We start from the raw sequence: 25636 nt of genomic DNA, 5'->3' as shown, positions 1-25636 counted from the left end.
TAATAACAATTAATCACTTTCTTAGCCTTCTGGGGTGCAATGCAACGGCAATCATAGCAGAAGTAGCATCAGAATATTACAAATTGAAGAAAAAAAAAATGATATTGCACCTCATTGTTCACCTGCTCGGGGACACCACAGCTACAATATACGAATATTTTGGTATTAGTATAGAAAACCAGATATATTATTTTATGTAATAAGCATTTTAAAAAAAAAAAACCTTAAATACATTGTCCACCATTATACTACTACTAGCGAAGATGATAACAAGTAATGATATAAATATGACGTTTGATCTTTTATTTTCTCAAAAGTAATGTGATTTTTAAAATTATTGTTGAATTTCTGATAAATCACTATTAGATTTTGATTCAATGGTAATTTTAAAAATTAAATCATCTTTAAAGAGATAAAAGTCCTTATAGCATTTGTTGATGGTCACGACTATTGCAAGATTCTTCGTGAAGCTAGTTGGCAGCATCTTTGCCTAGTTGGTGATATGTTTGATTGTTGTTTCCAGGCCTTATCCGCACGGCACTAGCGTTTATATTGGTACTTTTAGCACTCTTCAGCCCCGACACGTAAAAGCTCTAATATATGTTAAATCACCATTAAGTCAAATTGAAAGTTGAAGTCAACGAAGCCAAATTGCATTGAAATTTTTCTTAAGGGGCCAAAATAAAAATAAAGAGAAAATACATTTTACCATGGAAAAAATCTATTTTACCCCTTTAAAATTTCAGAGGTTTTTCAATTTAAATCCAAAAGTTTAAAAATTAGCAATTTATCCCCTTAATGTTTTAAAATTTTTTAATTTAAACATTTCATTACTAATTTCCATCAAATTGGACGGAAATCTATAAAATTACGTAATTATCCTCAGGCTTTTTTAAAAAAAATTTCATCCAATTTAATGGAAATTATTAACGGAAGGTTTACATTGAAAATTTTGAAACATTAGGGGGGTACATTGTCAATTTTTAAACTTTGGGGTTTAAATTGAAAAACTCATAAAACTTCAGGGGTAAAGTGAATTTTCCCCTTTTATCCTCCTAAACTATCCACACATTTACACTTTTAACCCGAATGTTTAAAAAGTGACATTTTACCTCCCCCAAAACTTTCAAATTGTTGCAATTCGACCATTTTGACTTCCTTTTTTTTTTTTCTTTTTCAAAATGCCCTCATCCCAAGTTTTTTTTTTTTTTAAAAAAAAAAATAATAATAAAATAAATAAATAAAAATTAAGGGTTGGCTGGTCTAGGGTGGCCGAAGCCGGATTGGGATCCCCGGCAATGCATGGGGAATTGCCCATCAAAAATGCCTGAAATCATAGCCTTTGAATTTCATCCAATGGTCTATATACTGCCACATGTCCATTTAATTAAAAAATACTAAAATAATATTTAAGTTTTAAAAAAAATATAAAACAAAATAATAAAAATAAATAAAAAATTATAAAAAAAAAAGTATGGGGTGGCCCTGGAGTCGCCGACCACCCCATAAAGAGGACTTGGGAAGTAGGAAACCAGCAGGTGCCCGGTTGAGGGGTGAGCCACCCCATGACCAGTGCTTCGGCCTGCTAAGGCAAACCCCAAAAAAAAGAAATTGGGTTTTGGCCCTAGGAGATGACCCCGGCGGTCCCTTAGCAGGGTGGCTTAAGCCCTTGACCCAGGCTTAAAATCCATACAAAAGCTAGAGGGTGGCCGAGACACTATGGCATGGGGGTGGCTCCAGGCCACACCCCAGCTGGTGATCACCGGAGGTGGCTTTGGCCACCCCAGAACACAGAGAGGGGTGGTGAATTCACCCAGGGCTAAACAAAAGGTTTGGCCTAGGGGGTGGCCGAACCACCCCCTATGGTGGAGCCACCCCCATGTCTCATATGGGGTGGCCGGCCACCCCATACTTTTTTTTATAATTTTTTATAATTTTTTTATTATTTTATTTTATATTTTCTTTTTAAAACTTAAATAATATTTTAGTGTTTTTTAATTAAAGGGACATGTGGCAAACTAGAGGCCATTGGATGAAATTCAATGGCTAGGATTTCAAGCATTTTTTTATGGGCAATTTCTCATGCATTGCCGGGGATCCCAATCCGGCCGAAGCCACCCCTTGATTTTTATTTTATTTTATTTTATTTTATTTTTTTAATTTGGGATGGAGTCATTTTGAGAAAAAGAAAAGTCAAAATTGTCGAATTGCAACAATTTGGAAGTTTGGATGGGTAAAATATCACTTTTTAAACATTTGGGTTAAAAGTGCAAATGAGTGAATAGTTCAGGGAGTAAAATATATTTTCCCCTACAAATAAAGACAAAAGGAAATTTTGTTGGAAGCTTAGTTTGTCTTAAACAGATAAGGAATGATAAATTTATTTATTTAATTAATTCTACATGGAGACCCCTAAAGAAGCTAGTAATTAAAAAGGTTTTATAGAAACTGAAATTGGAATTTTAGATAATTTAAAATTAAAAATAAAATCTAAAGGCTTGCTCATTAAAGAGTTGCAATGGTTCCACGGAAGAAATTAATTTGTAGTTCAATCCATATTAATTTTACAAATTAATAGAAGAGCAACTTGTGTAGTAAGAGCAACTTGTGTTGTAAGAAGAAATTTAGGGACATTAATAATTATTTCAACTTTTAGACAATGGCAGTTGGCAATGGAATCTTCCTCTCTCAGTTAAAACCTTCCTCAGATGCTTCTAATCTCTCATGACTCCAACTCTATAAAGCTCTGAAACGCAGCTTTTATTACCAAAAAAAAAAAAAAAAAAACCTCTCAAAGCAAACGATTCCAAAATTCAAAACAAGAAAAATGACTTGGTCTGCTGAAAACGCCACAAAAGCGTATCTCTGTGCCCTAAAGATGGTAAGCAAGAACAGCTTAACAATCTCTTTCTGATTTGCACTTATTTTATATCAACTGACATGACATGTCGAAGGAGTAGTAGCGTTATTCTTTTTTATGATTGAGTTTTGTGTTTCGTTTTTATAGGCGAAAATAGGTAAAGAGCCAGACGTGGCGGAATTCATATCCGCCATCGCCGCCGGCAACAACGCTCAGCTCATGGTGATGATATGCGCTAGCATCGCCGGATCCACCGCTCTAGCACTAGTAGCAGCCGCCCATCAAACGGGTGGCCGTGTTGTGTGCATTCTAAGCAGCCTTGACGAATTGCATGCCTCCAAGAAAGCTCTAGGCCCCTATGCAAATTGTGCGGAATTTGCTGTGGGGGATGCACGCACCTTATTGTTAGATGACTACAAAGGAGCAGATTTTGTGCTTATTGATTGTCATATCAATGAGCACAAGGGAGTATTCTTCGCAGCGAAAAAGAGTGCAAAGCATGATGGGGCACTTATTGTAGGGTACAATGCCCTCCACAAGGGATCATGGTGGAGTGAATTGAACACACATTTTTTGCCCATTGGAAAGGGGCTTCTGGTGACAAGAATAGCGGCAACAAATGCGGCCAGTAGCCCGAAAAGAAGCCGGTGGGTGGTTAAAGTAGATAAGTACGTGCACCGGAGAGGAGCATATCTTCAGGATCACTTCCCCACAAAGGAAACAAATTGAAGCTTAAGACTTTGTTTAACTCTCTGAGAGTACATGGAGAAGGAATAGGAATATGAACTAGATAAAATGTTTGTCTTTATTAATGTATGAGAAGGAAGCTGAAGTTTTTTGAGATTTCCTGTCATCATAATTAGGATTTGAACTCGTGACATCTGCTTTATGAAGCGTGGTTCTTAACCAATTAAGTTAAACTAACTTATTTAGTTGCTTGGTTATATATATATAAAATAAAAAAATTGACAGTTTGGGGGTGGCCGGCCACCCCCATTTCGACCAAGAGGGTGGCCAGGGCACCCCAACTGGCCAGAATGGGGTGGCGAGCCAACCGCCCATGGCCTAATGGGGGTGGTTGCCAACCACCCCCAATTAGATTTTTTTTTTTCTTATGTTTTTTTTAAAAAAAAAATAAAAAATAAAAAATAAAAAAATTGAAAAAATAGCATGGGACATTTTGGGTCATTTTGAAACATCGTAAGGGCAATTTTGGAAAATTTGGTGCTTAAAGGCCACATGCGTGGCACGTGTTCTGCCTAGACCAAGACGCACGGTACCGAAAGAAGAATCAAGCTTGGAAGTAAAACAAGTAGAGCATCCCTGCAGTCCAAAAATCAAAAAATGCGCACAACTTTAAAAGATAAATTGTAATTTTTCTCATACATAATAACTAAAATGTTTATGCGAATTTCAATAATTTCGGGAAAATATATATATGTTTTCCCGAAATTATTGAAATGCGCATGAACATTTTAATTACAGTTAAAATATATATATGACCCATTGGTCCCATCATTATACATGCAACGGGAACTATGGTAGATGTTGTCAAAAAGTGCTCCAGGTCCTTTTCTACTGTATGCTCTGCAATCAAACAATATACATTTACTGACGGCTGGCATTTTCCTATCCTGAATAATCCTAAGGTGAGGCAATAATTTAAAGATGCTCTGTTGCCACCCATGTCCATATTCGTTGCACATGAGTAGAGGTAGCTGTCTGTATTTTCGTGTCTGGGTTCGGGTCATATACCTTAAGGTATGAGTATAAAGTTATAAAGTTAATTATATAAATCAATTCTAAGTGGATCCATTTTAATAAACAGATCAAATCTTTAAACTTTAATCTACTAATTTTGTGTTGGATTTGTAGGTCGTATCAAAAAAAAATTTTGTTGAGATCATGTTGAATTTACAGGTTATGCCGAATAACCTACTATTTCAGCCATACAAAAGAGATGAGGTTTTTTTTTTTTTTTTTTTTTTGTAGGGGTCGTCACAAAAATATTCTGCACTTGGCGTTTTGGCAGGCATCAAGATAATTTTAGAACAAGTCTTTGTTTTGTACTTGTGTTGTCATTCTTGAGGCATCAAGATAAGTTGGGTTTCATTTGGACTCTTCGGCCTGTTCCATGTGTTACACATGATGTGTATCAGATGTCCCAAGTAGACTTGATTATGATTAGGATTTATTTTGAGATCTGCCAACTTTCTTATACATTCGACCCCAAAATCATTAGGGTTTGCAATTTTTAACGTGACGCGTCATGCATGCATTCGATACGAACTAAATATAAAATTGAAAGATTAGAATTGAGAGGTATAATTCATTTAATTAATTTAATAGGTTAGATTACGGTCAACTTATATAATTTTTTGCATTCATGCATCGACACAATCCGAACCCGACATATAAATTTAGTACTAAACAATTTTATACGACTCACAAACCCAACCAAAATTAGCGTGTTATAGTTTAAGGTTATGACCCGTTTAATTAAATTGGTTAGATTATAATTGAGTTATATATAATCTTATACACATGCATGCTTTGACACGATTTAATCCCAACTTATGAACACAACAAATTATCGCCCCTAACAATTACCCTCATTATTAGGTTAATCCCAAAAACACGAACGCGGTATTGTCTAGTGTATTTTCTTGCTATTTCTGTCTCTGACTATTGGTGTTTCTCTTGACCCTGTATTGTCTCCTACTGACACCTCATTTCAGAAAAGCTTCACCTTTGTACTTATCTTATCTCAATAATTGTTTCTTTGGATGTTTCTCAGCCCTTTATGGTTCTAACAACTTTAGCAACCCTGTGCACTGAGCCCTTTATAGTTCTGACAACCTTTGTGCCATGTCCAACAACTTTCGCACCCTGTTCACTGAGCCCTTTATAGTTTCGACAACCTTAGTGCCATGTCCACCACCCGCTGTGCTCATCAGCTCATTCATCTTCTGAAAGAATCTTTCTTTTGCTTTCAGGGTTTTTAGGTTTCTTGGGTCAAAGTTGTTTGCTTTTTGTAGATATGACAAGATTGCTTGTTGAAGAAGGCAATCAGTGAGCGTCACTGATGCGCTTGATCATATGCCTGTAGCGCATTCAGCCCTTTTCGTTGCCGAAATTCTTGAGTAGATATGCTTGCATTTTCCGTCTCACGCTATACGGTTTTTGCATTCATCAGCTCGTACATTTATTTATTTAATTTCGTTGTACTTATCAAAAAAACCATCTCAATTCTGGTCCATTGTTCTTTTTCATAGGAAGATGAAAAAATTATAGGATTGTAAATTTATTTAGATAGCTAAGAAGGATGTACAGGTGCATGTGTGTGACTATTCTTTATTGTATCTTCTTTTGCATGTGACTTAGATTCAAGCCAACTGAATGCCATTTTTCAGTGCAATGATCAAGTTTATGATTTGAGATTTCGCAATTCTTACATGCATTACCACTAAATTAAATACATAGGTTCATTCTATAATATGAGGATGAGTCATCTGTTTGCTGGTAGAAGGATGATTGCTGTTTAGAGATCTCCAGGATTGTCTGATATGCTTTTCCTGAAAAGCTTTGGTATGTTGGGAAGTTCTAGTTGTGAAATAGAGTTTCAATACTTTTTCATTGTTATTCAAGAGGCTTTTGAGCAGAGGTGGAGCCAAGTATGGTTGAGTGGGTACAATTTAATTGACCCCCCTTCAAATTTCTGAGACTTTTAGGTTTGGGTCATAATTTCTAAACTTTTACAATATTATTGTTGCACAGATGATTTTTTTTTAGGGGCGTGGGGGGGAATAAAAGATGTGGTTACTTTGTAATACTGACAAGTTATCAAAACTTATTGTCAGACAAAATGATAAGATTTCAATTGATCTTTTTGGCCCACTTTAAGTCTGTTTATGTGTTTTTTAAATTAGGCCACATAGTTCTACCTCGGCTCAGTGAGCATATTTTCTCTCTTTTTTTTTGATAGGTGACCAAAACAATTTAGGCTTTCTTGTTAGCTTTTTTCTTAATTGATTTTATTTTCTTTTCTTCTTGGATTTATTTCTTTCTACTACCTCTATTTTGTGTTGCCTAACAAAGCTAAAGAGAAAAAATTAAGAAAATCTGTGGTGGAAGGAAAGAGCTTGTTTTTAGTTTACATCAGTTTTGGATTAATTTTTTTAGTTAATACACATAAATTAATAATATGCATACATACATATATAGCGTCAATCCACTGTTATTCCCCCACTGAATAAAAATCTTGTCGGTTCTACTGCTCTTGGGGAGATGTTTCTTTTCCCAGGTCCTCTTTGGTTACTGATTTTCTATCTCATGTTTTCTTGACACTTTAATGAAAAGTGTTAGTTCTTGTGTTCCCTAAATTCAGTTCCAAAATGTAGAGGCTACTGTTTACGGGCTTAAACACTGATATAGAATGCTCAGAATCCAATCTTCACCGTTCATAATGTAGATTCATGTGTTATGAACGTCCCTGCAAAATTTCAGCTCAATCGGACTACAAACGCCCATCGATCGGAGCAGTTGATCAAGACTGGACAGCATTTCCAGAATGCTGTGTTTCACCCATTGCATGCCGGGTCCGGACAGGCCTTCCTCGGGTCCGGACCGCATTTCCATAAATCTTTTTTTTAGGCCGTATCCGGACAGCCCATTAACCTGTCCGAACACCCCGTACCTATGATGCCCAAAAACATGTTTCTAGTGGGCCCAAGTCTAGGGTTTGATGTACTGATATATATACATCATTATAGAAGAGAGATGTACGAATTTTCACCCCCAGAGAGTTTGTCGGAGGCTGTTCTAAGAGAGATCATATGTGGTGAACGTTAAACTAAATCTCTTAGAGTTTTAGTTATTCCTTTGATAAATTTACGGTTGAGAAGTCTATCGGAAGGGTCCGGTAAAGGAGAATCACGTTGAAGAAGGTTGTGAGCAAGGAGACGAGTTGTAGGCTTGTCGATCTTACAGAGCCAAGGTCTTGCAAAGGGTTGTAAGTGTTCCTTGTGTCTGTAATCTCTGGATAATCTTTTGATAGTGATTTCCTTGGTTTGGCTGCCCCGGAGAGGTTTTACTTTTAAATCGGTTTCTAAAAGGTTTCATCTTCGTAACCAAAATATTTGTGTCTGCCTCTTTATTGCTTTATATATTTTGGGTGATTGAATTGTTTATTGCTTCATAGTATTAATTCCGCATAAATTGTGATAAACAAGTTTTTGGAGTCGACATAGCGTATTTCAATTGATATCAGAGCGGGTTCACTATGTTTGACTTAAATTCCTGAGTGAGATCCTTGACTCCTTTTTACTATGAATACATCTCAGTCCCTTGTCATTGACTCTTTTGGTTTTGATGATCTTGGCGATGTGTACAAGATCCTCTCTAATGAGTATAGTCAACTGTCCTACAGATACAAAAAGATTTGTAAGAATTTTAAAACTATAGAACAGGAAAAAGTGTCTTTGGCGAATGAATTTTCTAAATCACATGCCTTGATTGATTCTTTAAATTTTGAGATGTCTGTGCTTGTTAAAAAGAATATATCACTTGAAAATGATTTGAAAGAACTCTTACAAAAATTCTCTAGTGATAATCTGAAAAGTTTTTTTTTGTGTTGATAACAAGCATAGTATGATTGTTGATAATGGTGTTTGCTCTACTTCGCACGCTTCTAAATCTGAAAGAAAGACCTTGTTTGTTAAGCCTGTGAATGTTAAAGAAGTCAAGGCTAATACAGTATGTTTGGATAAGGGCAAAAACTCTTGTTTGAATAATTGTGTGAAACCCAAATTGAAGACTTCTTCTAAGAAACAAACTCAGGCTAAGTTTGTTCCGACATGCCACCATTGTGGGAATATTGGTCATATCAGACCAAACTGTTTTCAGTTTAAATCCCAAAGACTTTGGAAAAACTCGGCTTCTCCTAAGGAAGAAAAATGTGATATAGAGTCGAGTTTACCTAGATCAAAGTCTAAATATATCCCTCCTCATAAAAGCCAATATTCTTAAAGGTTTGTTCCCACCTGTCATCATTGTGGCAAAGTTGGTCATATTCAACCAAATTGTTTTAAATTGAGACCCCATGTGCGTCATAAATCTGGTCCTAAGGTTGTTAAAGAGTGGGTTAAAAAGGGTTATAACATTCGCCCATTGAGAGAGAGTGGTAGTGATCTCACCTGGAGTTATGTGAGTCATTAACAGGCCTAGGATTGAGTATTTTGCCTATTTTTGAATATCCTAGAGCATGTTATTTTTCTTTGCTTTGCATTTTTTTTTGCTTTCGTGTTTATGCATTGCATTGTTTTTGTTGTTACACTTTTTGTATGAAGAATGTATACATAGTTGTTTTTGAGATTCTTGTTTTGAGGCATATTCATAAAGGACTTTTCAAGAAATTCATATATCATGATCTTTGAAAGGCTTATAGATGAGATGTTGTGTGCGGACCACCAAGATTTTTGTCTACTTGCTAATCAAATGTTAATGAATGTGTAATATCTTGTGAAGACCTAGAAGTAGTTATTAAACCAAATCATTATTTTGTAGTGGGACCTATAAGATGTGATGAAAGTTTAATGCTAAAGGACATTCATGTATTGCCTGTTGTAATCTCAATTCAAGCATGTTTTTTTTATGCATTGCATTTTTGTTTGTTTTGCATTTGTTTTCGTTCGTGTGCATTTCTTTTGTGAAAATTTTCAAAAAGACAAAAATATGTTACTTTGATTGTTTTCTTTTCTTTCTTTTGTCTTATGCACCTAGATAGTCCATTAATTTCTCATGTTTCTTTTTATGGATTTAATTCCTTGCGTCTTGGAATGTTCTTAATATGTATGAGATGAAAATTTGTGTCAATGAACTTGTTTTTGTGGTTACCTAAAGCCTGAGCTTATGTGGTACATTTTGCCTATGCTTTATCTCTTGTGCACATTTATGCTTAAATTGAGGTTTTGTTTCACTTTATTTGTGAGGTTTGTTAGGTAACATATGAGGTTTTTGACTAATCATATTTTTCAAATTGACCAAATGTTAGTTGAACCTAGGGCCTAAAAATCTTGCTTTCTCTTTTGTGATAAGTATCAAAAGTTTAAGGACACTTTCTCAAAGAGAAAAATAAACAAAATAGTTAAACAAATTAAATTAAAAGATCATATTCCAAAAGGAATTTATTTCCCTTTGGCAAACTTGTGCAAAATTTTTTACAAAAGAGAAATGTATAGGATGAGAGTGGCTAGGCTCTAGTATGATAAGGTTTGACTTTTGATTTGATATTCTTGTCAAAACCTCATGGTGGTGAAACTTTCTCCTCATTTTGTAAGTTTAATTTTTTTTCTCTTTGGATGGCTTACACACACACCACACAAGCATGGGTTAAATGGAACATTTTTCTTTGCTTGGGTTAAGCAATATAAGTTTATTGCCATTTCTAGTCTCATGTATATTTTGCGTATTTGGAGTATGTTTGGGATATTCATTGTGCAATACATGAGTCATTAATGTGTATATCATGTGTGTTCATTTGACTTTTGAGGGGGAGAAACATGTTTTGCATTTTCAGTTTCTTGTTGTTAATTGAGTCATACATTGATGGGGAATTTTGTTGATGTTTCTTTATGATCATGCATTCTACGTCATTTTTTTTTTTTCATGAGTTTTATTTATGTCTTCTTGTTCCACATATGCCTTGATGTATTTTGTGAATTGTTTCAGGAAACATGAAGACCTTTTGTCATTCTGTGACAAAAAGGGGGAGTAAATATGGAGAGATAATGGGATTGGCTCGGCATTTTGGTTTTGTCACTGAATTGCCAAAAGGGGAGTTTGTTAGTTCTTATATTGACTTAATTCAGTTCCAAAATGCAGAGGCTACTATTCACGGGATTAAACACTGATATAGAATGGTCAAAATCCAATCTCCACCGTTCATAATGTAGATTCATGTGTTATGAACGTCCCTTCAAAATTTCAGCTCAATCGGACCACAAACGCACATCGATTGGAGCAGTTGATCAAGACTGGACAGCATTTCCAGAATGCTGTGTTTCACCCATTGCATGCCGGGTCCAGACAGGCCTTCCCCAAGTCCGGACTGCATTTCTAGAAAACTTATTTTTGCTCCGTAAGGCCGTGTCCGGACAGCCCATTAACTGTCCAGACACCCCGTACCTATTATGCCAAAAAACATGTTTTTAGTGGGCACAGGTCTAGGGTTTGATGTACTAATATATATACATCATTATAAAAGAGAGATGTACAAATTTTCACCCCCAGAGAGTTCGTCGGAGACTGTTCTAAGAGAGATCACATGTGGTGAGCGTTAAATTAAATCTCTTAGAATTTTAGTTATTCATTTGAAAAATCTACGGTTGAGAAGTCCATCGGAAGGGTCCGGTAAAGGAGAATCACGTTGAAGAAGATTGTGAGGAAGGACACGAGTTGTAGGCTTGTCGATCTTACAGAGCCAAGGTCTTGCAAATGGTTGTAAGTGTTCATAGTGTCTGTAATCTCTGGATAATCTTTTGATAGTGATTTTCTTGGTTTGGCTGCCCCGGTGAGGTTTTACTTTTAGATCGGTTTCTAAACTTCGAAACCAAAATATTTGTGTCTGTCTCTTTATTGCTTTATATATTTTGGGTGATTGAATTGTTTATTACTTCATAGTATTAATTTCGCATAAATTGTGATAAACAAGTTTTTAGAGTCGGCATAGCATTTTTAAAAAAGTAATTAATTTGATCTTTTGCCTTTGTTAAATCTCAATGCAGTTCTACACATTTCTCGAGACAAGTCTTGTAACACTGTCATTACTTCCACATTTTATAGCATTGTTTAGTGATGGAGAAATACCTGGAACTCCTGGCACCCTCGCAACCACTTTTCTTGTCTTTGGTGAGGCCTGAGTAGCCTATGTCTCTTACTTGTTTAATTAATTGCATCTTTATTTCTCTTTAACTATCTTTGCTTTATTTACAGTCCTGAATCTGGCTTTTGCGTTGAGTGTTATGGGGTTTCTGATAATGCACATATCATTGGTGGCTGCCAACACCACAACAATCGAGGTATTTTCTTTTGCTTACCTTTATATATTCATTTTTCACAATTTTTCTTCTAATTGGGGCTATGCTTAGTGCTGCTTGCATGAGATGCCAAAAGAAAGCGAACCAAGAAGCCGTTATTTCAAAATTAGGGATTTGGTAGTGGTCCTGTTGGCATTTGGCAAAAACCTATATTATGTGGAGAGACTTTCCTTGAATTATACTAACATACCATTCTGAAGCCTGTTATTTTGGCATGTCTTCGGTTTTAAAACTACGGATCTAGTTCTTAGTGGTCAGTACCACAAGTGATGCAGCATTTGCAGATGCTGCTGTCATCTTTTTAAAAGTTTTAATTAGCTGCCCTTTTCTTTGGTGCCTTGTGCATCTTTCCAGGTGCAATGAGATTGGATTGAGTAGAGCTTGGAAGTAAAATTAGATGTCTGATAATGGACTTTGTGGGCTTTTGGTTGAACCCTTCTTACTATTGCTAGAATTTTTGGGACAAGTGGTTTTTGGTTATAGCCAATATTACATTATATTGGGGAGGGACTTTTCTTGAGTGCCTGTTTGACACTTGTCTGAAGCTTCTTAACCTTACAATGGGACTATAAGTAATGTAGCACTCTTAGATGATCCAATGAATCTTTATGAAGTTTGAATGGTGAATGTATTTGCTGGGTGGGAATTTTTGAATGAATGAATTAATTAATTCTCTACGAGAGATATTATCATAATAACATTTATGGAACACTGAGTTATTCCCTTTACAGTCAAGCCATCTTCTGTTAGGTCAGCGCACTTGGCCTTCCAAAGGGGGAGGCTGCAACAGATATGTACTTTGTTTCTGATGGATTTATTATCTTGTGATCAGGCATATGAGAAGAAAACCACTCCAAAATGGCGCTATGACCTTGGTCGAAAGAAGAATTTTGAACAGGTTGGTAAAATTTATTGGCATTTTCTTGGTGTCATAAAACTTATTCAACAGATAAACTAGATAGTGATTGATAGCTTCTCAAATTTGGTTTTAACTCACAGTACCAGGTAATAGAAAGCTAAAGCGTTAATGTATTAATTTGTTTAGAATTACCATGTCCAGAGACCAGAATGCATGAATTTTCTGAAGTATATTGGGATGTGATGATGAAAACATGACAGGCAATCTAAAAGGGAAGAGGTTGCGTGTATTGGTGGAGTGCAGGTCTGTATGAAGTATTATCAATTAGTTTATTTAGTTCATTAATGTTTTATAGTTGTTTTATTATTTTTATATTGTTGTGTGGGTAGGACTCTTATGTTATGTTTATCTCTTTTATCTTGTTATTTGTTATTTGGGTAGGATTAGATTTTCCTATTTTTAATGGAAATCCTATCTCATGTGAGACTCTATTTTCTATTGTCTTTAAATACTGCATTATTTATGAATAAAAATATGAAATCAAGTAAATTCTTTAAACCATGTGTTTGTAGGAGTTGAGAGCATCCTCATAGGAGGTATGCTCTCATAGGAGGTTTGGGATTCCTCGAAAATCCTATAGGAGGTTCAGATTCTTCGAAAATCCTACCATATCAATCTTTCTACTTAGTTTCCATCACGTTACGTATCCACGTAACAAAGTGGTATCAGAGTCAACTTTCTGTAACCCACCACTTCAAGTTATGGAGGATTGTCTATATCAATGTGTTGGTCTAGTGCATGAACTCCAAAGAAAAATGGACGAGTCGTTTGGCAGATTCGAGAGCACTTTAGCGGAAATAAAAAATGAACGCCTACGTGAGCAGCAACAAACGATTTTGCGGGTGCAAAAGCCGCATGCCCCACACCGCCACGACAACGCCAAAACTCAGCCGTCATGTTCAAAAATCCGACCACACCACCTTCATCACATCAAAGTTCCACCACCAAAAATTCATTTATACAATTCAGTCCACTAGCAAACACAATTTTACCATACCAAACCGGTCTTTAGTGGGACAAACCCCATCAAGTTCTCATTTCACAACAGAGACAAGAAATTTGGTGATCAATGCAACCTGGCTTTGTGGTTCACCAGAAAAAAGAAAAAGAAGATTGCCTTCTTTGTTTGGTTTAAAAAAAAAGGAGGGGTGAGTCAAAGGAGAAGAAAAAAGATTTTCACCGCAAGATTTTTACGACCTTGAGGACAAGGTCGATTCAAAGAGGGATGAAATGTTACGTGTAGGTAGTGGGTCTGTTATGAAGTATTGTCAATTAGGTTATTTAGTTCATTAATGTTTTATAGTTTTATTATTTTAATATTGTTGTGTGGGTAGGACTCTTATGTTATGTTTATCTCTTTTATCTTGTTATTTATTATTTAGGTAGGATTAGATTTTCCTATTTTAAATGGAAGTCCTATCTCATGTGGGACTCTATTTTCTATTGTCTTTAAATACTGCATTATTTATGAATAAAAAAATGAAATCAAGTAAATTATTTAAACCCTGTGTTTGTAGGAGTTGAGAGCACCTCGAATTGCTCATAGGAGGTTTGGGATTCTTCGAAAATCCTATAGGAGGTTTAAGATTCCTCAAAAATCTTACCATATCAATCCTTCTACTTAGTTTCCATCATGTTACATAACCACGTGAGTCACGTGACAGGGAGTGGTGGGGGGAATTCCGATAAGCAATTGATGTGATTGAGAGTGGCAAAAATATCAGGATGACAAACCTCAAAGTGCAGGAATTTTTACGGTATGACTAAACTTCTAGAGACTCCAAACGCATATAGGTCATGTTGGATAAAAAAACAAAAAGGCGAACATTCTAGCATATGACAGGATAAAAAAACAAAAACAAACATTCTAGCATATGAAAGGATAAAAAAACAAGGATAAAAAAACAAAAACAAACATTCTAGCATATGAAAAAAAAACAAAAACAAACATTCTAGCATATGAAATAAAAAAACAAAAACAAACATTCTAGCATATGAAAGGATAAAAAAACAAAAACAAACATTCTAGCATATGAAAAAAAAAAAACAAAAACAAACATTCTAGCACATGAAAGAATATGGATAAAAAAACAAAAACAAACATATAAAAAAACAAAAACAAAAACAAAAAGGGCCGGCTCAACCACTAGGCGAGTTAGGCGGTTGCTTAGGGCCTCCAATTTACTAAGGCCCCCAATTAAAAAATATTAATTAAAAAATTTTCCATAAAAAAAAAATTAAAACCCTTATTACCCTCCATATTCTTTAATTAAAGTCTCTAATCATGGTAAATAAGTAATTTAAAAAAGACCTCAATTTAATAGGGCCTAATTAATGAATCATAATAAAACAATTTTCATATAAAACAAAATTCAACACCTAATTAATTGCCGTTTCCATAAAAAATAAAATAAAATAAAATAAAAATAAACACGGTCAATATATATGCTTAAATTAAGGACCCCTGTTTAATTTCAAAAAGGCATTAATGTCACTTGATTCTCTAGTATTCTGAAATAAATAAAGCTTAAAAATTGATATCAATAAATAAGGGAATCAAATAACAATAAAAATATTCTTAAATATACATTTTTTTTTTTGGCCTTGTGCAATGACAAACATAATCCTCAACTATAACTAACCGAAGAGAATCAAGTTTGAGATTGTGTCAAATGTTTAAATCAAATGGGAAAAGTAAATAAATAAATGTCGGAAGATAGAAAGTTTCTAAAATATTTTATTCAATTACAAACTCCTCACTTTATAAATTTCCATTTTTCTCTTACAGTACAAAGAAGTTTTTCAAAATTAAAATTGATAAAATCTTACCTAAGATTAACAATGCCCCGAGAGAAATTAAATGGATTAGCCATATTATCAATTAAAAAAAATATATTAAAAAATCATGAATATAAAAATTTAATCAATAATTTTATTTTTCAAAAAACGAGAAGAAATATTTTTAAATAAAAAATAATTAATATTAAAATAAATATTACTTAATTAATATTTAAATATAAAAAAAGTCTCACTTAAACTTTTTACCTAAGGCCTCAAAATATCGGGCCGGCCCTGATTCTAGCATATGAAAGAACATGTTGGATTGCGTGTCGCTCTCTCTCAAGTCTCTGTATATATATTTCCTCTCCAGGCGGGAAAAGAGCAGGACACTCTGTTTCCCTCTACCACACACACTCAGAATCTGCGTTCTATCGTCTTCCAACGTAAGTTCTCTCTCTCTCTCTCTCTCTCTATCTCTCTCCCTCTCTGCGCATGTTTGCCAAATATATTTTCAGAAGTCTCGGAATATAAACTTGGAAGTGTTCATGTGTTAGTTATTCTCATTATTATGATTTTTAAATAATATGGTTATTGAATAATACAAGATATTTCCTGGAATTGATTTACGTGGTTTGTCAGTTCTTAATTAACTCTAATACTTGACTTTGTTATCTTCAACGCTTAATTTGTTAGTTTCATGACATATTAAGGAAGTATTTCTTTTGGATTATCTGAGATTGGGTAAGTTTTCTTTTCCCACATTTTCTTGGCAGTGATTCAGTGAAACTGAGTTTAACAACTCAATCGTTTATATATATTTTTTATTATATTGAATTTTTGGTCTTGAACATTTGAGGTGCCGGTTTAACGATTAGAAATTCAGAACTTGTCTCTGTGATCGTATGTGATTTGAATTTTGGCCTTGTTCATAATCGTGATTATGATGATTCTTATGAGATCATTCTTTTTCCAGTCGCTTCATTCATTGGCTCCATGCTTATTTGTAATAGAAATTTTCTTCTACTAAGTGTTAAATTTCAGATTCTTTTGAGTTTCTGAGCAAAATAACCTCTTCGGTTCACATTAATGCATCACACATTTATAAGCTTTACTAAAAGTTTATATATATTTTTTTTTTTGAAATAAGTTTATATTTACTTATAGAAGCAAAATCAACACAGAAAATAAAAGTTAGTTTTTTTTTTTCTTTCTCAAATTTTCTTGGCGACCAAGCAGATTATTAGTATATGAATTTCAGAATTTTGTGAATATTAGTTGTTCCTTAAACGGATTTTTGTGTTTTTCGAGGGATTAGAACAGGACAATATGCAGAGGAGAAGAGATGGTCGAGATGACTTCTTCCATTCAGGTGACCAGTTGGGTAGTTTTGGGGGTTATGGTGATGTTAGAAGATCCCATGGAAGTATGATGCCTAGCCATTTTGGAGAAAGGGATCATCACCATAGAAGTATGATGCCTAGCCATTTTGGAGAAAGGGATCCATTTGATGATCCCTTTTTCACTCGCCCATATGGAAGCTTGTTTGATTCTGGCAGTGGTGAGAGGAGACTGAATGAGGAAGATGAAGGCACTTGGGTTGAGAAGGATAATCATCAAAAGCATTCTCGGTCGATCAAAGAACCATCTGTTGAGCATCTGGACTATGAAACCGATGGTAACTGAACTTGTTTGTTTGCTTTACATTTTCATTCTAAGGTCTCTATTTTAGCCTGGGATTTTTCTTGCTTAACAATTTTGACTCCTGGTGAAGAGGAACATTCCCAGGCTAGCAGAGTCGGTGTTCAGACTTGTAGAGTCACATATGGCGGTGTTAATGGAGCATATTACACATCTACGAGAACCACAAGGGCTGGCACTGATGGAGTAAGTTACTTTTTAAGGGCAAGTTGTTTCATTATTGGCTTTCTTCTGGATCTAACGCTGTGATTTTGAATAAGGTGATGCTTGAGGAGAGTAAAGAAGCAGATAGAACAACAGGTCAAGCGAAACATAGAATCTCTAGAGGGATTCATGACAAGGTAATTATTTAGTTGGTGTAATGCACTTCATTAGAGGTCCATGATTAATGATTATGACACCCCTAACCCAGAAACCTCAATTTTAGCTTTATCAGTTTGTGGGATAATTGATTGCCAAAAAGATGTTTCAAATGGATGACCCTTCTCTTGCTGTATTGTTAGTGTCTGGTGCAGAGTGTGTTAGTGCATTTGGTCCTTGAGGATCCATTCGCCTTCATGGATGTTCTCATTATCTTGGCTTGGGAGATATAAACCCCAAGATTACCTGCCCGTGAAATTTTTATTAGTGTAGCTCGCACTATTCTCGATTGAGATGTGTTCGTTATATATGTTCTATCATACTCTCCTTCAGTCGATCCATGAAGTTTTATAACCTGACCTCGAGTCATTTGGAATCTCTTTATTTCCTTCTCCCAACTCTTTTGGGTGAAAGTTGATGGAAGGATACAACAAGAAATTGGTCTCTTTATTATTATACGGGGAACTTTAGCCATGTGATTTGCGGTGATTGATGTGGTTGCGTTGCTTATACAGGGTCACTCAGTTACAAGGAAGTTCAATTCGGATGGTAAGACGGATACGCTGCAAACTTTACACAATCTAAATGAAGGTTTGTTCCTGATGTCTATGATTAGTACTTAAAGTGGCATTATGTATTATGCAATTGCTCAGCCATAGGCTAACATTGTGGTGCTTATTCCAGATGAGCTTGCTGGTTTTGAAGGTGCTTGGAAAGGTAATGCTCAAGGAAATTTGCTGGGCCAGGAAGATGGATTTCATATGCATGGCAATGCAGGTAAGTTACAAACTTTTTATTTTTTGATAAATAGAACATGCAACCAGGTGTACAAACTAACCAGAACAGTTAGAAATACAGGGAAATAAGAATACGAAAACATAAACAAACCACCAAAAGAGTACATTGTCTTTAGCAACATTAACATTGCAGTTTCTATCGACAGTCTAGATGGGATCCTCGGGGTACAGCAAGTGAGAGGGAATGCTGCCAGTATAACTGGTTGTAGCGGCCCTATGGGTGGAGTTGCGAGTATGGCTGAAGGCACTCATATTGGTCTTAGTTTTTGGCCAGCCTCTGACGGAAATGAGGAAACCAAGAAAAACTGAATAATTAGAAATGGGGTCTCCTACTAGAATGGTCCGAGTGTGGATCCGGAAGGCTCCATATGCCCAAAGGGAGCACCACGTGTAGAGATTTAGAGGCGCATGGTTAGAGGAGGCCAAGATCTGCTATAAATAACAAAACGGGTATCAACGCATGCAACCCATGCGTGCCACAAAAGTGCTTGGGGAGCATGGTGAGGGGGGAAAGGTGAAATAGAGAACAGAGAGATGGTGAAAGAAAGGAGTACATTAGGGTGAGGGGGGAGGAGAGAAGGGAAGAGCCTCTTGTCAATTTGAGATTTGGACACTTGAGGCTTTGCAGAGAATTCTTTTGCTAAAAGAGAGCAAGAGAAGACTGAATGATGGTGTATGGTTTTTTTTTCTTAGGTAGCCAATCTTACCTCCATTAATTACTTCTCTTAGTAGCATTTCCATTTATTACTTGGTTGTGGGGTATTAAACATAAGATCTAGGGTGGTTTGCCAATGGACTCAAAAAAAGCCTCATACTATTCATCTGAAATTCAACTCTTAAATATTCTTAATCACATTTTACTACTATTCAAATAAAAATTCTCTACAAAACAAAATTTTTTCACTTTTCATATCAAACATTCTTACGTTTTTCACACATCAATCAAATCTTGTTACAATTTTGGGCCACTTTCTTTTTTAAAGCCATTAGCAAACAGCCCCTAAGCATTAGAGGTTTTTCTTGCTATTTTTTAGTGATTAATCTATTTGGTATGACTGATGCCCTATGACATGCTTATCTCTTGATGTGACACTGCTCTTTTGTTGCTGCTTGGCTTTTGATTTAAACATATGTTTGGTCTGGCTTCCATTTGTTAGGTTCTAGTTGCAGTAAACATAAGAAGGCAGGTTGGGGAGGTTGGGCCCTCCCATCTGTAGAGCGGCACTGGAAAGCTGGAGGAATGAAACCAGACAATGAAGCCAGAAACAATTTTCATGCTGGGAGAACCAAAAAGGCGGTCAGAATCAATATAGAATAAATTATAGTGTTGGAGTATTTTACCTGTGTTATCAATATAGAATAAATTGTAGTGTTGGAGTATTTTTACCTGTGTTATCAAATATAGAATAAATTATAGTGTTGTTACCTGTGTTGTCAATATAGAATAAATTATAGTGTTGTTACCTGTGTTATCAATATAGAATAAATTATAGTGTTGGAGTATTTTACGTGTGTTTTTAGTAGGTGATCAAAGAACTTGGTGTTTGTCTCTTTGGGAAGGATAGCGTGCTCAAAAGTACTTTTGTTGCTAGTTTTATTTTGAAGTTGCAAAATCTCGACTGTTTGAAACACAATCTTCTTCAAAAAAGCTATCATATTTTTGTTCTGGGTTTATTCACTCCTTTACACACTTATTGACGTGGGTTTTAAAATAACTAATGAATCACAAATTATTATTAGATTTTGATTCAATAATGATTTATAAAAAGTCACACAAGAAAATGTGAGTGGGTGTCAGAATATCAGTCAACCCAACAACATTAGTAAAGTTAGATTTTGCTCCTCTGAATCACCCACATGGCCACTCTTCATTATCACCGGCCTCTGCAGCTTCTATCAACACCTGTCTCAAGAATTTGAATAAGAAAGAGACCTGAAAAACCATAAATAATTAAAGGGCGGCTGTAATAACCAATGTATGGGCATGGAGAGCAATGTGATCTGGACTTAGATCTCTGTGTTGGTTTCGCGGGGGCAAATGAGCATCAACGCACCTCATTCAACCATTTTCTATAGCAACTTGGTCTTACATATTCATTTTCTCCTCCCTTTTTCTTTAAAAAATAATAATAATAATAATAATTCATCACTTTTTTAGCCTTCTGGGGTGCAATGCAACGGCAATCATAGCAGAAGTAGCATCAGAATATTACAAATTGCAGAATAAAAAATGATATTGTACCTTATTTTTCACCTGCTCGGGGACACCACAGCTACTGTATACGAATATTTTGGTATTAGTATAGAAAACCAGATATATTATTTTATGTAATAAACATTTTAAAAAAAAATTAAATACATTGTCCACCATTATACTACTACTAGCGAAGACGGTAACGAGTAAAGATATAAATATGACGTTTGTTTTTTTATTTTCTCAAAAGTAATGTGGTTTTTAAAATTATCGTTGGATTTTTGATAAATCACTATTAAATTTTGATTCAATAGTGATTTTAAAAACTACATTACCTTTAAAGACATAAAAGTTCTACTTATAGCATTACTTGATGGTCATGACTATTGCAAGATTCTTCATGAAGCTAGTTGGCAGCATGTGGGCCTAGTTGGTGACATGTTTGATTGTTGTTTTCAGACCTTATCCGCACGGCACAAGCATCTATATTAATACTTTTAATGCTCTCACGCCCGACATGTAAAAGCTCTAATATATGTTAAATCACCACTAAGCTGAATTGAAAGTTGAAGTCAAAGAAGCCAACTTGCATTGAAATTTTTCTTAAGGGGCCAAAATAAAAATAAAGAGAAAATACATTTTACCCCACCTGAACTATTTATACATTTGTATTTTTAACCCTAATGTTTAAAAAGTGACTTTATCCCCCCCCAAAAAAAAAAAAAAAAACTTCCAAATTATTGCAATTCAACTATTTCCCCAAAATGCCACAATTTCAAGTTAAAAAATTAAGAGGTGGCTGGTCTAGGGTGGCCAAAGCCACGCCCAGGCCCAACTGGGATGGCCGGCCACCCCTTAATTTTTAATTTTTTTCTTGTAACTTGGGATTGGGACATTTTGGCAAAAAAAAAAAAAAAAAAAAAAAAAAGTCAGATCGAATTGCAACAATTTGGAAGTTTGGGAATGGTAAAGTGTCAATTTTTAAACATTAGGGTTAGAAGTGCAAATGGGTGAATAGTTCAGGTAAAATGTATCTTCCCCTAAAAATAAAGACAAAAGGAAAATTTTGTTGGAAGCTTAGTTTGTCTATGGCTTAAACATATAAGGAATGATAAATTTATTCATTTAGTTAATTCTACGTGGAGACCCCTAAAGAAGCTAGTAATTAAAAAGGTTTTATAGAAACTGAAATTGGAATTTCAGATAATTTAAAATTAAAAATAAAATCTAGAGGCTTGCTCATTGAAGAGTTGCAATGGTTCCACGGAAGAAATTAGTTTGTAATTCAATCCACATTAATTTTACAAATTAATAGAAGAGCAACTTGTGTAGTAAGAAGAAATTTAGGGACATTAATAATTATTTCAACTTTTCGACAATGGCAGTTGGCAATGGAATCTTCCTCTCTCAGTTAAAACCTTCCTCAGATGCTTCTAATCTCTCATCACTCCAACTCTATAAAGCTCTGAAACCCAGCTTTTATTACCCAAAAAAAAGAAGAAAATCTCTCAAAGCAAACGATTCCAAAACTCAAAAGAAGAAAAATGGCTTGGTCTGCTGAAAACGCCACAAAAGCGTATATCCGTGCCCTAAAGATGGTAAGCAAGCTGAACAACCTAACAATCTCCTTCTAATCTGCACTTATTTTATATCAACTGACATGACATGTCGAAGGAGTGGTAGCGTTATTCCTTTTTATGATTGAGTTTTGTGTTTCGTTTTTATAGGCGAAAATAGGTAAAGAGCCAGACGTGGCGGAATTCATATCTGCCCTCGTTGCCGGCAACAACGCTCAACTCATGGCGATGATATGCCCTAGCATCGCCGGATCCACCGCTCTAGCACTAGTAGCAGCCGCCCATCAAACCGGCGGCCGTGTTGTGTGCATTCTAAGCGGCCTTAACGAATTGCATGCCTCAAAGAAAGCTCTAGGCCCCTATGCAAATTGTGTGGAATTTGCTGTGGGGGATGCACGCACCTTATTGTTAGATGACTACAAAGGAGCAGATTTTGTGCTTATTGATTGTCACATCAATGAGCACAAGGGAGTATTCTTCGCAGCGAAAAAGAATGCAAAGCATGATGGGGCACTTATTGTAGGGTACAATGCCCTCCACAAGGGATCATGGTGGAGTGAATTGAACACACATTTTTTGCCCATTGGAGAGGGGCTTCTGGTGACAAGAATAGCGGCAACAAATGCGGCCAGCGGTAGCCTAAAAAGAAGCCGGTGGTTGGTTAAAGTAGATAAGTGCACCGGAGAGGAACATGTCTTCAGGATCACTTCCCCACAAAGGAAACAAATTGAAGCCTAAGACTTTGTTTAACTCTCTGAGAGTACATGGAGAAGGAATAGGAATATGAACTAGATAAAATGGTTGTCTTTATTAATGTATGAGAAGGAAGCTGAAGTTTTTTAAAATTTCCTGTCATCATAATTAGGATTCAAATTAGTGACATCCGCTTTATAAAGCGTGATTCTTAACGAATTAAGTTAAACTAGCTTATTTAGTAGCTTGGTTATATATATATATAATTAAAAAAAAATTGACAGTTTGGGGGTTGGCCGGCCGCCCGGCCACCCCCATTTGGACCAAGAGGGTGGCCAGGGCACCCCAACTAGACAAAATGGGGTGGCGAGCCACCCCCCATGGCCTAATGGGGGTGGCTGCTGACCACCCCCAATTAGATTTTTTTTCTTTTTTTCCTTGTGTTTTTTTTTTTAAAAAAAAAAAAATTGAAAAAATAGCATGGGACATTTTGGGTCATTTTGAAACATCATAACGGCCATTTTGGAAAATTTGGTGCTTAAAGGCCACGTGTGTGGCACGTGTCCTACCTAGACCGAGAAGCACGGTACCGAAAGCAGAATCAAGCTTGGAAGTAGAACAAGTAGAGCATCCCTACAGTGCAAAAATCAAAAATGCGAACAACTTTAAAAGATAAACCGTAATTTTTCCCGTAGATAATAACTAAAATGTTCATGAGCATTTCAATAAGTCCAGGAAAACATATATATATATATATATATATATATATATATATCAAACATTTTGTCGGTACTCCTTCTAATATTACCTCTCGAATTTTTGATTATTTGAATAATCTTCGATGCCATACTATGTCTGACTATAGATAGTATCAAGATGTCTTTCTTTCCTATATCATGGTTAGACCAGATAGTCAAAAACCTTATTGGAAAGAACAGTTTATTGATGGATTGCCTTCATTATTTGTTCACAAAGTTTACCATCTATATGCATACTGCGCTTCCTCTCCTCCCTTGTTGGGTCATATATATATATATATATATATATATATATATATGACCCATTGGTCCCATCATTATACATGCAACGGGAATTATGGTAGATGTTGTCAAAAAGTGCTCCAGGTCCTTTTCTACCGTATGCTATGCAATCAAACAATATACATTTACTGACGGCTGGCATTTTCCTATCCTGAATAATCCTAAGATGAGGCAATAATTTAAAGATGCTCTGTTGCCACCTATGTCCATATTCGTTGCACATGAGTAGGGGTAGCTGTTTGTATTTTCGTGTCTGGGTTCGGGTCATATACCTTAAGGTACGAGTATAAAGTTATAAAGTTAATTATATAAATCAATTCTAAGTCGATTCATTTTATTAAACAGATCAAATCTTTAAACTTTAATCTATTAATTTTGTGTTAAGTTTGTAAGTTATATAAAAAAATATTAACCTTAACTGTTGCGTATCGGGCCGGGTTATATCAAGGCATGGGTATAAGACTTATATAAGTCAATCCTAATCTAATTAATTTAATTAATCGAGTCAAATTCCTCAACTCTAATTTACTAATTTTTTGTTGAGGTCATATCGAATTTACAGGTTATGTCGAATAACCTACTATTTCAGCCATACAAAAGAGATGAGGAATTTTTTTTTTTTTTTTTTTTGGGGGGGTGTGGGTGGGTGTGGGTTGGGTGGTCACGAAATATTCTGCACTTGGCGTTTTGACAGGCATCAAGATAATTTTAGAACAAGTCTTTGTTTTGTACTTGTGTTGTCATTCTTGAGGCATCAAGATAAGTTGGGTTTCATTTGGACTCTTCCGGCCTGTTCCATGTGTTACACATGATGTGTATCAGATGTCCCAAGTAGACTTGATTATGATTGGGATTGATTTTGAGATCTGCCAACTTTCTTATATATTCAACCCAAAAATTATTAGGGTTTGCAATTTTTAACGTGACGTGTCGTGCGTGCATTCGATACGAACTAAATACAGAATTGAAGGGTTATGATTAAGAGGCCTGATTCATTTAATTAATTAAATAGCCGGATTGGATTATGGTCAGCTTATATCATCTTTTGCTTTCATACGTCGACACGATCCGAACCCGACATATAAAATTTAGTACTAAACAATTTTATACGACTCACAAACCCAACCAAAATTAGCGTGTTATAGTCTAGGATTATGACCCCTTTAATTAAATTAGTCAAATTATAATTGAGTTATAGTCTTATACACATGCTTCGACATAATTAAATCTCAACTTATGAACACAAATTATCGCCCCTAAAAATTACCCTCATTATTAGGTTAATCCCAAAAACGAAGCAGGCCAGGTAACTGACTCTTCATCTGCCATTTTTCCTGCTCACAAAATTCCAAGGAGAAAATTCATAACCTACGAATAATTGTTTATATATATATATTCTCATTTCTTAAACTTATGTGACGTGGCCTTGAATAACATTTATTGGGTAACAATTGATTTTTTGATGCAGAAAATCAGGCTTTATAAGCTTTAGAGATGAAAAATGACAAATAGAATTACTCAAATGCAATCAGAGTTGCCATAAAAAGTAACCTCCACTAAGAAGTTGACATATATAGAACGGGATAATATTCGGTTAGTAAAAAAATAAAAAGGCAAAAATA

At 35.3% G+C, this 25636-nt stretch overlaps 3 protein-coding genes across 4 annotated transcripts; all 3 read left to right on the top strand.

Moving 5' to 3' along the window:
* Positions 1-2796: 2796 nt before the first annotated feature.
* On the top strand, positions 2797-3703 carry LOC132188691 (uncharacterized). Its single transcript, XM_059603219.1, has 2 exons — positions 2797-2881; positions 3008-3703. The coding sequence occupies exons 1-2, from the start codon at positions 2828-2830 to the stop codon at positions 3587-3589; spliced, it is 636 nt and encodes a 211-aa protein (XP_059459202.1). The 5' UTR covers positions 2797-2827; the 3' UTR covers positions 3590-3703.
* A 7635-nt stretch (positions 3704-11338) lies between these two features.
* On the top strand, positions 11339-20013 carry LOC132188312 (uncharacterized). Of its 2 annotated transcripts, XM_059602736.1 has the most exons (11): positions 11339-11359; positions 11644-11767; positions 11852-11937; positions 12788-12853; positions 16026-16098; positions 16971-17330; positions 17427-17539; positions 17614-17694; positions 18229-18304; positions 18398-18490; positions 19668-20013. In XM_059602736.1, exons 1-11 carry the CDS (start codon positions 11354-11356, stop codon positions 19826-19828), a joined length of 1239 nt encoding a protein of 412 aa, XP_059458719.1. In that variant the 5' UTR covers positions 11339-11353; the 3' UTR covers positions 19829-20013. The 2 variants fall into 2 exon arrangements, with proteins under 2 accessions (XP_059458719.1, XP_059458720.1); XM_059602737.1 differs by lacking the exons at positions 11339-11359; positions 11644-11767; positions 11852-11937; positions 12788-12853 and having other exon boundaries at positions 15955-16098; positions 16976-17330.
* Positions 20014-22212: 2199 nt separating this feature from the next.
* On the top strand, positions 22213-23199 carry LOC132188690 (uncharacterized). Its single transcript, XM_059603218.1, has 2 exons — positions 22213-22302; positions 22432-23199. Exons 1-2 carry the CDS (start codon positions 22249-22251, stop codon positions 23017-23019), a joined length of 642 nt encoding a protein of 213 aa, XP_059459201.1. The 5' UTR covers positions 22213-22248; the 3' UTR covers positions 23020-23199.
* The last annotated feature ends 2437 nt before the right edge of the window (positions 23200-25636 follow it).

Source organism: Corylus avellana, chromosome ca7 (genome assembly GCF_901000735.1).
Source record: "Corylus avellana chromosome ca7, CavTom2PMs-1.0".
Classification (NCBI taxonomy): Eukaryota; Viridiplantae; Streptophyta; class Magnoliopsida; order Fagales; family Betulaceae; genus Corylus; species Corylus avellana.
Note: the sequence above shows the minus strand (reverse complement) of the source record. Positions and strands in the feature narration are given on the sequence as shown.

Excerpts from the sequence above, each read along its gene's own strand:
- LOC132188691 (XM_059603219.1), top strand. The coding sequence starts at position 2,828 with ATGACTTGGTCTGCTGAAAACGCCACAAAAGCGTATCTCTGTGCCCTA. Across the intron at positions 2,882-3,007 it reads ATCTCTGTGCCCTAAAGATG|GCGAAAATAGGTAAAGAGCC; the intron begins GTAAGCAAGAAC and ends TCGTTTTTATAG.
- LOC132188312 (XM_059602736.1), top strand. Across the intron at positions 17,540-17,613 it reads CAAGGGCTGGCACTGATGGA|GTGATGCTTGAGGAGAGTAA; the intron begins GTAAGTTACTTT and ends ATTTTGAATAAG. Across the intron at positions 17,695-18,228 it reads CTAGAGGGATTCATGACAAG|GGTCACTCAGTTACAAGGAA; the intron begins GTAATTATTTAG and ends TTGCTTATACAG.
- LOC132188690 (XM_059603218.1), top strand. The coding sequence starts at position 22,249 with ATGGCTTGGTCTGCTGAAAACGCCACAAAAGCGTATATCCGTGCCCTA. Across the intron at positions 22,303-22,431 it reads ATATCCGTGCCCTAAAGATG|GCGAAAATAGGTAAAGAGCC; the intron begins GTAAGCAAGCTG and ends TCGTTTTTATAG.